Source organism: Camelina sativa, chromosome 16 (assembly GCF_000633955.1).
Source record: "Camelina sativa cultivar DH55 chromosome 16, Cs, whole genome shotgun sequence".
Taxonomy (NCBI): Eukaryota; Viridiplantae; Streptophyta; class Magnoliopsida; order Brassicales; family Brassicaceae; genus Camelina; species Camelina sativa.
Window position 1 is genome coordinate 12,482,155 of NC_025700.1, and position 12,799 is coordinate 12,494,953.

Genomic DNA, 12,799 nt, shown 5'->3' on the forward strand with positions numbered 1-12,799 from the left:
TACTAAATTTTAACCCGCGGTACACCGCACGACAATATTTTTACAACAAAAAAAATTAACTTTTAAAAAATTGTATTTGTTTGTTAATTTTGTTTCTTTTGTTTAGTGTTTAAGATTGTATAATTGTATTTTAATTGTTAATTATAAAATTTGATCAGTTCTATACCGCAGACACGCGACAATTATTTAGTTTTATTCATATTTTATACTAATATTACGTTTGTAACGTATCGAATTTCTTATGGTTATAAAAATAGAAATTTTTACTGATTTTTAGATTTAACCCGTGAAAGAATTATTCTTACATTATTATATTTTTAAAGTTTTAGTGTTTTTAAATTTAATCCGTAAGTTTAAAGTTATTTAGATTTAACCGTGAAAGAATTATATCCATAAAAGTTATTTTGCAGTATACCGCATATTAATTTATATTATAAATACTCTAATTTATTAGATTTAACCCATGAAATAATTATTTTTTGTATTTTTTATCAGCATATTAATAACCATTAAAGTTTTAATTGTTCATATGAAAAAATATAGTTATTACTGAATATTAGAGTTTTTAAAAGAAGAAAATATTGTATAAATATTTTTGGCATATGTTATTAAATGTAATAAATTTCTTAATATATAAATTGTTTTAGGAAATTATAAACCAAATTTGTAGAGACATTTTAGGAATCTAATTGATTCTGTTTGTATATGCAATTTTTTAAAGATTAACTTTGTAAATAAGTATAACTTAAAGGAAACCAAATGTACTTCAATTTATAGAAACATCATAGGATAATATTATTTAGTTTTATTTATTATAATTTGAGAAATCTAAGGAATCAATCCCTAAAACCATTTCCACTGGCAATTACTCTCAGTGATACTCTTGCAATTGGGCCTCAAAACTGTATTAAAAATCTGTATTTTAGTCCATTAAGCTGAATATCGTTTCTTTCGGAAGCATTTGGAGCAACTCAAGAGAAACATTATGTGGCTAAATATGATTGGATGAATCATAAATATAAAACCTAATTTTCTTTTATTTCCCTATTTTCTTTTCTTTTGTTTCCCGACACTGTCTCTCTCTTATCTCTCGAGAGAGTCGGCGACACAAACTACGAACAACCGGAAATCAGTGGATTCACCGGGAACCATCAGATTTTGCCGGCTAAAACTGGAGGGTTTTGGTTGAGGAAGAAGATGCCCACTCCGATCGACTTAAACCGGAAGACTTGACGCTTCTGTTCTCACGACGATGAACCTCCTTATGCAACAACGACGACGGCTTAGTCTTCTGATGGCGTAAAGCGGACGGCGAGATCCACTGGGAGACGAATCGGACAGAGAAGGTTTGTCTTCTCATCTCTTACTTATTGCATGTTGTTAATGTTAGGGTTTAGGATTAAATTCGATATGATTGTGAGATTTTTTAATGTTTGATGTTGGTTTTGAGATTTGTTTGGAGGGTTTACTGGTTTCGGCTAACTCTTAGATAGATTCTCTTGGCTAATCTTGGTATTGTAGATCTTATGTTCGGAATCTTTGATATGTTCTTGCTGATTTAGGTGTTGTGATGTTTTGTTGTTCATCAGAGTTTACTCGTAGGAACTGTTCTGATTCGTCTTCTATTGTTGTTTCTTTTTGTTTATACACGGAAAACGAGTATTGTAGGATTGAAAGAACCAGTTTTTGTTTTCAGTGGTACAATCCGTAGTTATACTATATCAGAATTTGAATTTTGTGGCCAAAGATGCTTAGTTTATGAAACCCTTGTTGTGTGAAGAAGTATTTTGGAGCAATGGAGACTGATAGAGAAGATGGAAGAACATAAGCATCAGCTTAGACCACTTGCTTGTTCCCGTAACATCCTTCATCGTCCTCATGGTTCTGCTAGCTGGTCGCAAGGTACTTGTTGTTTCTTATTTGTTTGATAACATATATCAGCTTTCTCAATATCTCTCAGATGAGTACTTTTTGAATGGGATTGATGGAACTTTCTAATGGTTATGCTTCTCGTTTTTTTGTTTCAGGAGATACAAAAGTTTTAGCTGATATATGTTATAAATGACTCGAATGCTATAGAGAAGATGGACTCAAAAATGACTCGAATGCTATAAAGAATGAACCTTTAGATCTTAGTTTGATTAGTAATTTAGGTTATGGGGATTCTTATTTGACTATGATTTCTTTTGATTTCGTTAGTTTTGATGTGAATGGTTTCTATGTTATATTTGCAGGTTTTATTAGACAGAGAGGTATCATGGACTTTCGAGGAAATGTATCTGACGAAACAAACGTTTCAAGTAAAGGTTAATACTTTTTTACTCTTTGATGAAATTTTTTCTTAGATTTTTTGTGTTTATTTCCAGAGTTTCTCAATCATTCTTGTTTATGGATTGTCAGCGATACGAAGGAAGGTGAAGAACACTTTGGCCATAGCGTTAACGAAATTTAAGATTGAAAGTTATAACTTAGTTGACCTTGATAAGGTATTAAATGATGTCTACTGCTCTTTTCGACCGGTTTCTGCTTATTACGATATTAGGAAGGAATTGGTGAGAAGCCTTAATGATATGACTGTTGATATTTATGGTAATCTAAGATTTCTTTTTATCTTATTTAGCTTGACTGATAACGAATGTTAGCAGAGGTTTTTATTTATTTATCTTGTTCATTAGGTGATTCAGAAGAGAAGAGCCATGTCCTTGAGGCGTATGGGTCTTTTGTGATGGATATGTATACCTCTCAGAGTGATTTGGATGTTTCTATTAACTTTGTTAACGGAACATCTGAAGTTACTCGTGAAAAGAAGATCCAGATACTTGAAAGATTTGCTGAAAAGCTCCGCTCTTTGGAGGGTATGATATTTTTTATTCCATTCTTGTTGCTGATTCCATTATGAGAAATGACATTATTGATTATTACTTAATAGAAGCTGTTAAGGTATATGCCAACTCCCATTATTGTTTTTTTATATAACCTAAACTTCTTTTGTAGGAGAAGGGCATGTTAGGAATGTTGAATCTATGGAACCTAAAGCAGGAACAAAGAAGAAGAAAATGCTGAGAAGGTAAGTCGTAAATGCAGTTTTAGTTCAATCATGTTTTGATGTGGCTTCGTTTGTTGAGTATGTGGTACAATTGATTGTTTTTTAGATTCTCTTACTTGAGAGTGCAATCATCAACTTGACATTGGGAGTGGATTCTCTTACTTGAGAAGGTATGCTCCCTTCATGTCCCGTATCTTGTTTTTTTTTTTTTTTTTGTGATATCATTTTAGTTTTTTCCATCAATTTTGTTTGTTTTTTTTTAATCAAAAGAAATTGATATTTGATTTGAATCTCAGAACGAAAAAGATTTATTTGAAAATATTTATTTAAATTGATATTTGATTTGAACCCATAATGATTGAAATTGAAATTAGTCTTGACTTTAAACCCACCTTTTGGAATACTTTTTTTGAAGCCAAAGATTTTCTGAAAAAAGCAAAACAAGTGTCTATTCAAAGAGATATACTGAAAAGTATATCTATTGTACTAATAAACACTCTTTAACTTTAAACAAACCTTGACCTCAATATAAACCTTCTATGTTAAACACTAACCTACACCATTACCCTTTTCTCTACAACACAATCAATGGATTCTACAAACCCTTTTGGTTTTCAACCGCCTCATTTCATGGATCTTTTGAATTCTCAAAAAAACTCAAACGTTTATGATAATTCTGCACAGACCTCTCAGCCTGTCCAATTTAGATCTCCATTCTCTTCTCAGCCTATCCAATTTAGCTCTCCATTCTCTTCTCAACCTATTAATCTTAGCACCCAATCAGAATCTGAAGACTGTATTGAAGTTATAGTGGACGACAATGAAGAAGATGGAGGCAGAGGAAGTAGGAAGAGGTGGAGTGCACATGAGGATATCAACCTCATAAGCGCCTGGTTAAACACAAGCAAGGATCCAGTTGTGAGTAACGAGCAGCGGTTAAATAGCTTCTGGGTTAGAGTCGCTGCCTACTACAAATCAAATGGTGGAGGGACCGGTTCAAACGGTCGAGGGGCTAGTCAATGCTAGGCCAGGTGGAGCAAGATAAACCATCAAGTTAACAAGTTTGTTGGATGTTACACACAAGCTAGTACTAGAAAGAAGAGTGGAGAATCAGAAGACGATGTGATCAAATTGGCGCATGAGATTTACATGAACGACATCAAAAAACCATTTATTCTAGAGCATTGCTGGAGGGAACTGAAGCATGATCAGAAATGGATCATGGAGGAATGTAGTTCCAAGAGGACGAAGCTACAATCAGACGGAACATACTCGTCGAGTCCAGCCAATGATGGAGCTGAAATGAGGCCTTCGGGGGTTAAAGCTGCTAAGAAAAAAGGGAAGAAACTGGCCTCAGTGAGTATTGATGTTGAAGATGGTTCGGTGGAAAGTTAGATCGGATCATAGCAATGAAAGATCAAGAACAAGCAGCTAAGGAGAGACACACCAAGATGAGATTGCTAGACAGCCTGATTAACAAGGGTGAACTAACACCCGCTGAAGTTATACTTAGGGACAAACTGGTTGATCAAATGGTGGCAACCATCTAGGTTATATTATCTTCACTTGTCTTGTTTTAACTCTTTTGTGTTTAATTATTGATGATGTGTTGTGTTTTAACTCTCTTGTTCTTGATCCTTGTTGTGTTTTAATTATTGATGCTGTGTTGTGTGATATATGATGTGAAGTGATATTTAACTCTTTTGTGTTTAACTGTTGTTGTCTTTTGTTGCAGGTTTTTGCGGAGACATGAAGATACTTCGATGTCACGTGAAGGGAAACAAGTAGCGAGTGCAATATCTAAAATAGGCAATCCGTGAATGTTCTTGTCTGTTAGTGTCTTTTAGTATGGCTTTTAGTAGTAGAATCCCGTGAATGTTGCTTCTCTTTCGGATCTGTGTTGTGGTGTTTAGTCCACCTTTTGTAAGGTTTGTAAGACTTTTCAACCCGTGAATGGGTGTTGATTTGGTCGAATGCTTGTATCTCAACCCGTGAATGGGTTTTGTTTTTGTTTGGTTTTGTGTCTAATTCTAGGTCTATATATTGAAGATAACTTCTACTTCATTGTTCTCCATTCTCCGATTGTTTCTTCTTTCATTTCTTTTCTCTTCATTGCTTCTTCTTTAATATTCAAAAGCAAAAAAAAAACAGTACCAAAACACTACCGATTCCAAAACCAAAACAAAAACAAGTTTACTTCTACCCTTACTTCAAAAACAATTTCATTAGTTTATAAACCAAACTGTCCATAAGACACATAACAATCTCAAAGTGTCAAAAATGTCTAATTGGAGTTCTGATCAAGACGTTGATGAAATGGTGGAGGAGGAGGTTGATAGTATAGTAAAGAGATTCAATACCACTACACTCACCCAGAAGTACCAGCAGCTCCAATATTCCATAGAGTGCACATCAATAGAGACCGCGAATAAGGCCACAACCAGTTGTGGAATGATTATTTTAGTGATAATCCGACATACACCCACGCTATGCTCTGCTGTCGTTTTAGAATGAACAAACCATTGTTCATTCGTATTGTTAATACTATTGAGAATGGAGTCCCATACTTCAGACAAAGACGAGATGACTACTGGATGAATATTTACGACTAGCTGAAACAACCGCCCACAAATGCCTTGAAAAATTTGTAGAGGGAATTATAAATCTTTTTGGAGACGAGTATCTCAGAAGACCTACAGCGGAAGACCTCCAACGATTATTGAATATTGGAGAACATCGTGGTTTCCCCAGAATGGTAGGGAGCATAGATTGTATGCATTGGGAGTGGAAGAATTGTCCAACTCCATGGAAAGGACAATATTCACGTGGATCTAGAAAACCGACAATCGTACTAGAGGCTGTGGCATCCCAAGATTTATGGATTTGGCACGCATTTTTCGGACCACCAGGTACGTTAAATGATATCAATGTTTTGGAGCGCTCATCGGTGTTTGATGATATCCTAGAGGACCGAGCTCCGAGAGTTACATATGTTGTCAATGGACGGCAATACAATATGGCGTACTACCTCACTGACGGTACATATCCCAATTGGGCAACTTTTATCCAATCCATTACACTTCTTCGTGGCCGAAAAGCAAAACTCTTTGCTCAATTTCAAGAAGCATGCCGGAAAGATGTAGAGCGTGCATTTGGAGTCTTGCAAGCTCGATTTGCAATCGTGAAGAATCCCGCACTTTTTTGAGATAAAAGAAAAATAGGGAAAATAATGATAGCATGTATCATATTGCATAACATGATAGTCGAAGACGAACGATATGACTACAATTTCTACTATCCATTAGAGTTCCACCACGGAGAAGGAAGCAGAACTTCTCATGTCGATTTATCGTTTTCTACAGATATGGCAACAAATCTAAATAACATGATGGGCAATCGAAATGACGTTCGAGATACAAAAATGCATGATCTTTTGAAAAAAGACTTGATTGAGCAAATCTGGCAAAAATTTGGTTCAACCCAACAATAAATCTTATTCCAAATTTTGTAAAATATGTTTAATATTTTTAATTTTGTATCTTATGTTTAATATTCCGAATTTTGTAAAATATGTTTAATATTCCGAATTCTGTAACATTTTATTGTTTTCTATTTACTGTAATATAAATAATATAAATAATTTTTTTATTTATGATAGATTAGTAAAATTTGATAATTAATTAACAAATAATAAAAAAATATTTAAATGATGAGCAACCTTCATTGGAGTACTCTAGTGGAGGGATGATTTTGGTTAAGTTTTAAGTGGATTACTTTAATTATTTTAGTATTAATTTTATGATTAATTAATCTTTGAGTAACTTGAGTGGGTTGCTGGAGTAATGATGCTCTAAGTACCTCAAATCAAGTAATGTAGATGACTAAATCTACATTTTATAATCAAAATATGCAAAGCAAAAATTTCTATAGAAAGTCTATACAAACAAGATCTCCAAAGATAGTTTTGGTGATTTTATGAGATTAAGGCTCCTATTGGTAACCATTAGAAGAACAAAAAGAAAAATAATAAAAAGAACATGGAGAGTGGAATAAACATTTTTTGAGGAATGAAAGGAAAATCTGCGAACAAAATAATAAATGGTAACCAAATAATAAAAATGTTTTTAAAAATATATTAAATATTAAATAAATAAAATTTCAATGATAATTCTAATATTACTTTTAATGTATATATAATAAATTTTACATTTGATTTCAAAATAAAATTTGTAAATTAAATTTAAAATATGTCATATTAAATACTAATAATTAATTTTAACCTACAAGAAAATTTTTAAAGTAACTTAAAATATTTTTTCGTTTTTATTTACAATATAAATATGAGTCTTATAAATTTATTTTACTATTCATACATGTTTAATAGAGCCTCAAAATTAGTTTAACATAAAGTTCATATCAAAAAAAAAAATTCTGTCAATACAATGTGAAAATATGAAAATTCCTTTATTACAAAATTAAATATTATAAATAAAACACATTTTTTATTTATTTTAAAATAAAAAAAAAACGAATTTTTATATTTGTTTTTTTTTTGTTCCATTTGTTCCTCATCAATTTTGGAGAGGAACAGTTTTGTTCTATTGTTCCTTATTTTTTAAAAAATGTAGAGGAATGTAGAGGAAAATATATTACTTTCAAATGGTAAAAAATTGTAGAATAAAAAGGACGTGACATTCTTCCTCATTCTTTTCTTAAATATTGGTCACCAATTGGAGCCTGAAACTTTAATGGGTAGAGCTGTTTTTGGAAAAATTGGAATGTATAGATATTGTTAAGATTTTATGACCATAAATGTAACAAATGTTGGTCGATTTAAGAAAGTTTAGTATTTGAGTTTCTTTACAATGTTATTTATGGAATTTTTTTAGGGGTTAATGTTATAAATAAAAATTTAAATAAACAAAACTTAAAGGGTATAACACAAAATGTACTTCAAAAATGTTAATATATATATAAATAAGATAATTAGTCAATCTTAAAATTGATGGTTGCAATTGTTTTGATATACAGTTACCAAACTTTAAGGTCAGGAGTTAAAATTATTAAATATACGATCAAAAGAACTAGTATATATATGCTTATGTATAAACTATGAATATATATATATATATAAGAATTAACCAACTTTGCTACTATAGTACTTATAACATACATATATTTATAGTCAACTAACGTAAAGTTACATATATATATATATATGCTAAAATAAATAGTCAATTGCATATATTATTGGTACGTATGATCCGTTTGTTTCACATAGCTCTTAATCCACTATCAATATACAGGACCCATAGTTTAACGTCGAATTGTTATTGGCTAATCTAATATCGTAATTGTGTGTTTGTGTACGTAAGTTGGTAATTAAGTTGTACATATTAAGGAAGTGGAGATAGGTGGAGAGACATAACTGGATGGGGCAGGCAGATAATGATGATAATGTCTTCCATAATGGCCCATCCAATATCTTTTTATCGTGACACATGATATCCTCTCACCAAGTTCCTTGAATACGAATTTAAAATTATCTTAAACAAGAATAATATAGGATCAAAATAAATGAAAAATATATATATATACCATAATATAAATATGTCATATAAAATTTGTGTATCAAAGTACAGTACATTTCATATACTCTGCTGAGTGATGAACACTCACGTAACCATTTCACCTTTTTGGGTATAATATAAATTAAAAGTTTGATCTTATAATAGTCGCATATACTTTTTTTTGTCAACTGATATTATAAAAACTTACAAAGATACATGATGGATTATAACTTAGCGGACGGAAAAGAAGGATATTCCGGAATCTAAAACCTATAAAAAGGAAATTAAACCGGCAAACACATAGATCAGAAGTTTCTGGAGACATAAAACGATACTATAGTAAAAATTACAAAGTAGAGAAATAAACCCAAAAAAGAGGATGAACCTTTAAAATAAAGAAATAGACAACAAGGCAAAACCCCTTACACAATACACTAGTCTTAGCATTCAAGATAACTCTTTTCACGACCCACTTGGATGAGAACTACCAAGGATGCCCACGGCCAATCCCAAGCTAAGAACAACCAACTCCTATTAAGAAGAGAACCAATCTCTAGAAACATAACCAAAGACTTCATAACCCGGCAATCAAAGACTCGAAACGCTTCCGAATGCGACGATGACGAAAAACAGCGTCCAGAATCATCTGTGAAGAAGCCTTACCAAAAGCAGTCAGATCTGCAAAGCAAGGACAAGGAGCGCAGCCTAACCTATCGATAAAACTGAACTCAAAAGAGCACGATGATGGAACGAAGAAGTTATCAGCCACAACGAAACAAACAACCAAGAGAAGAGCCAATTTCGGACAACTAAGAATAGCATAACTTCTAACACACCGAAGCCTAAACTTAGAAAGGGAAACAACCTAAAGGGAATCAAAGACTTGAACAGTAGACCAAGGGTGATGGACGAGACAATGGTTGGGCGGATAAAACGCAAACGCAACCAAACAAACCAAGCAGCTTCAAACAATGAGAAGCACATGAACGGAAGCAAACAAAGGGAATGATCAAGAGATATATCATTCTTCGAGTCGTACTGTGGAGCTGCTAGCTCCAGAATTAAAACCATCAACTTGAAAACACACAACCCAACAAAGACCGCTCCTACCGCAATGACAAAACCCAAGATCGAAACTTTAACCAAATCACAAGACTCCCCAATTAAGGGACAAACTTCAACGACATCTACAACACTAAACACTTAGACCTAGCTAAACGGAGCAGGTGAAGGACGGGAAAGTCAGCTTACTCAAACAGGAGACAACAAGAACCCATGGCCACAGAACCGAGAAGCCACACCTAAGAGATCAAGACACCACCGGATCTGACAAAGGCAAAAGAGGGTTCTCCTGAAACCGCCGGAGGAGGATGAAACAAACGGTCAAAAGACCGTCAAACAACCATCACAGTGATGACCGTATCATTCGCTGAGCTTCTAACCACACCATCGATCCACCAGATCTAACGAGGCGACACAAACGAAGGCAAAAACAAACAAAAAACAGAACAACGGGCCCTCTCATAACTACGGTGAGGAGCACCGATTATCGGAGAAGACAGACGGAGTTTGATCTTTTGGGCGATAGCTAGGGCGAATTCGGGGGAGAGAAGAGAGAGGGTCGAGAAAACGAATGTATAATAGTATTAATCGTCCCATATACTAAGCATATATATTAATAAAGTTTATGTGAAAATGTGTCATTGTTAACCTCAGAATTGATCAGTGTTCAAGAAAGCGCTAGGCGGAATCTGGGCGGTGACCTAACGCCTAGCGCCTAGAACGCTTAGTCGGGGCCTAGACGGTTTTTAGGCGGTTTAGGCGTTTACAACATAAAACATTATATATATATATATATAATTATATTAAAATATATGTTATAAAAATGAAAAAAATATAAATTATAAACAAATGGTAAGAAAAATACATTTATTTAAGTTATATTAACAACATATAAATATTTATAATTACGTATATAGATATAAAACATAATAATTTAATTATATGTAATTTAAAAATCAAAAATAAATATTAAAATAAAATGTATGTAATTTTAAGCGGGTTAGGCGGTCATCTAGGCGTCTGCTGAGCGCCTAGCGCCTAGACGACGCCTAAACGGCCGCCTAGACCGCTTTCTTGAACACTGGAATTGATAAATAATTTTTATTGAGATAGGTGAAATAGTAAAATGATCACCACCAAATAAATAACAAACAATTACTAAACAGTTTGTAAAAATAAAATACAAAATTAATCATTTAAACACGGCGGCAGGATATATTGGATCCACAATCTCATGACACACAATATAAGTTTAGTTTGCTTTATAAAAAAAACATCTTTAATGATTCGGATTTTGTCAAAATGTTATACTAATCCAGACCCCCACATTAGAACTAGGTTGCATGATACTTGCATCTGTCTCCATAGATATGGAGTTTGTTACCTTTATACTCGTGAATGGAAGATTTGTAATAGAAGACATTGACTATTCTTAATCGAACAATATAATGGTATCATGGTATTGAGACAAAGTGCTCGAAGTTAGTTACTATTACAAAGTCTCCTGATGAGTAGTCAGTCTTCTTTCTCCAACCTTTATGACAAGTTTGGCTTGCTTTGAGCTTATTTTCATAATCTAAAACAATTATATGATAGGCTGATTAACGCTTCTAAATTAAGAATTGTTGATGTTTCTTTGTAAACTCCTTCGATTTGACAACCAATGGAAGAGTTTTCTTAATATATATATATATATATATATATATATATATATTAGATAAGGGTCCGCACGATGTGTGGGTTTTAAAATTGTTGAAGAAAATAAATCTTAAACCCTAAACAATTTTTAAAAAATATAAAAAGAAATTTTATTTCCTGAAGTAAATATATAAATAATTTTAGTTAGAGGAAAAAATTATATTTATATTTACCTTCATACACTTATTTATATTTTTATATTTAAAATATATTATAATAATTATTACAATAATCTAAAGTTAAATTATATCCCACCAAAACTTTTGTCAAATACTCATCATTACAAATATTATTAATGTCAAATTTCAAGAACATTTCACAACTTATTACAAAATATTTTACATGCAAAGAATTCATCAAAGCAACATATAATTAATAACCACGTTCAATTTTACTGTAAGTTTTACCGATAAAAATATGCTCTTACACCCAAAATTATTTTACTGTTAAAGTATGCTCTTTAGCACCACCTATAAAATGTTTTAACAATTTAAACAAATTTTATGTTATTTTACTTTCATTTTGGCATAATTTTAGTTCTTATAATTACTAAAATTGTTTTGTGACATAATTTTTCTAACCATGAATTTTTTAACTCCAAAGATATTTTGAATGAACAACTGGTGAAAATTATCTACTCGAGTACAATGATTTTATTACCAATCCAATAAAAATTTTGTATTGAGAAATTGAAAGAAAGTTCATATAACATAGTAAAAAAAAATGAATATTATAATCATGATGGTATAGATAAGTCTTAGATAATCCAGATATACAAAATAAAAACTTTATAAACAATCCAAGACATGGCATATGTCATAATCACGTTAAAGGATGGATGACCTGTTTACTCCGCATAAGTATCGTATTGTACCAAAACTACGACTTTGTCTCAAATATTCTCTAATATAAGTTCTCAACTTATTTCTTCCCGAATCAAAAGTCCTCATATATTTCTCTATATATCTGGGTTTAAACGGTTTATGAATCAACTCCGATAAAAAAACCACATAAATCCGGTTTGAAACCAATTTTAAAACGGTTTACCGTTCTAACTTCCCAAATTTCAAAATCGCTTCTCAATTACTCGATCAAGTAGCTTTTGTTTCAGTACCAGAATCATTGACATTATCCAGAAGAGAATACTGTAGATTTTGATCAGAAACATCAATCATCGACTAATCTTCGAAACTTATAACGCTACTAACTGTAGAATCACTTTTGGAACTTCCATCAGTGTCTCCATCCTCGATTAATTTAGCGGGTTTTATATACTTTGATTCCATTTCATTGCATATGATAGCTTCCATTGAAAAACCTGCACGAATCAAAGACCCACAATAGATCGGCAAAATTATATCAGCAAAAATCAATAATTTAGGCTTTCAATATAAATATGTAAATTTATGTAGATATAATAATG

The 12,799-nt window shown here is 32.2% G+C and overlaps 3 protein-coding genes across 5 annotated transcripts; all 3 read left to right on the forward strand.

Moving 5' to 3' along the window:
* On the forward strand, window positions 1,074–5,074 carry LOC109129598. 3 transcript variants are annotated; one of them, XM_019238042.1, is made up of 8 exons: window positions 1,074–1,346; window positions 1,781–1,902; window positions 2,235–2,306; window positions 2,401–2,589; window positions 2,676–2,855; window positions 2,995–3,067; window positions 3,153–3,216; window positions 4,782–5,074. In XM_019238042.1, exons 2-7 carry the CDS (start codon window positions 1,815–1,817, stop codon window positions 3,184–3,186), a joined length of 636 nt encoding a protein of 211 aa, XP_019093587.1. In that variant the 5' UTR covers window positions 1,074–1,346; window positions 1,781–1,814; the 3' UTR covers window positions 3,187–3,216; window positions 4,782–5,074. The 3 variants fall into 3 exon arrangements, with proteins under 3 accessions (XP_019093587.1, XP_019093588.1, XP_019093589.1); XM_019238043.1 differs by having other exon boundaries at window positions 1,784–1,902; XM_019238044.1 differs by lacking the exon at window positions 1,074–1,346 and having other exon boundaries at window positions 1,817–1,902; window positions 2,028–2,306.
* Window positions 3,635–4,834, forward strand: LOC104753603 (glutathione S-transferase T3-like). The gene is made up of 3 exons (XM_010475832.1): window positions 3,635–4,040; window positions 4,131–4,436; window positions 4,782–4,834. Exons 1-3 carry the CDS (start codon window positions 3,635–3,637, stop codon window positions 4,832–4,834), a joined length of 765 nt encoding a protein of 254 aa, XP_010474134.1.
* On the forward strand, window positions 5,799–6,251 carry LOC104753604. The gene has a single exon (XM_010475833.1). The coding sequence runs from the start codon at window positions 5,799–5,801 to the stop codon at window positions 6,249–6,251; it is 453 nt and encodes a 150-aa protein (XP_010474135.1).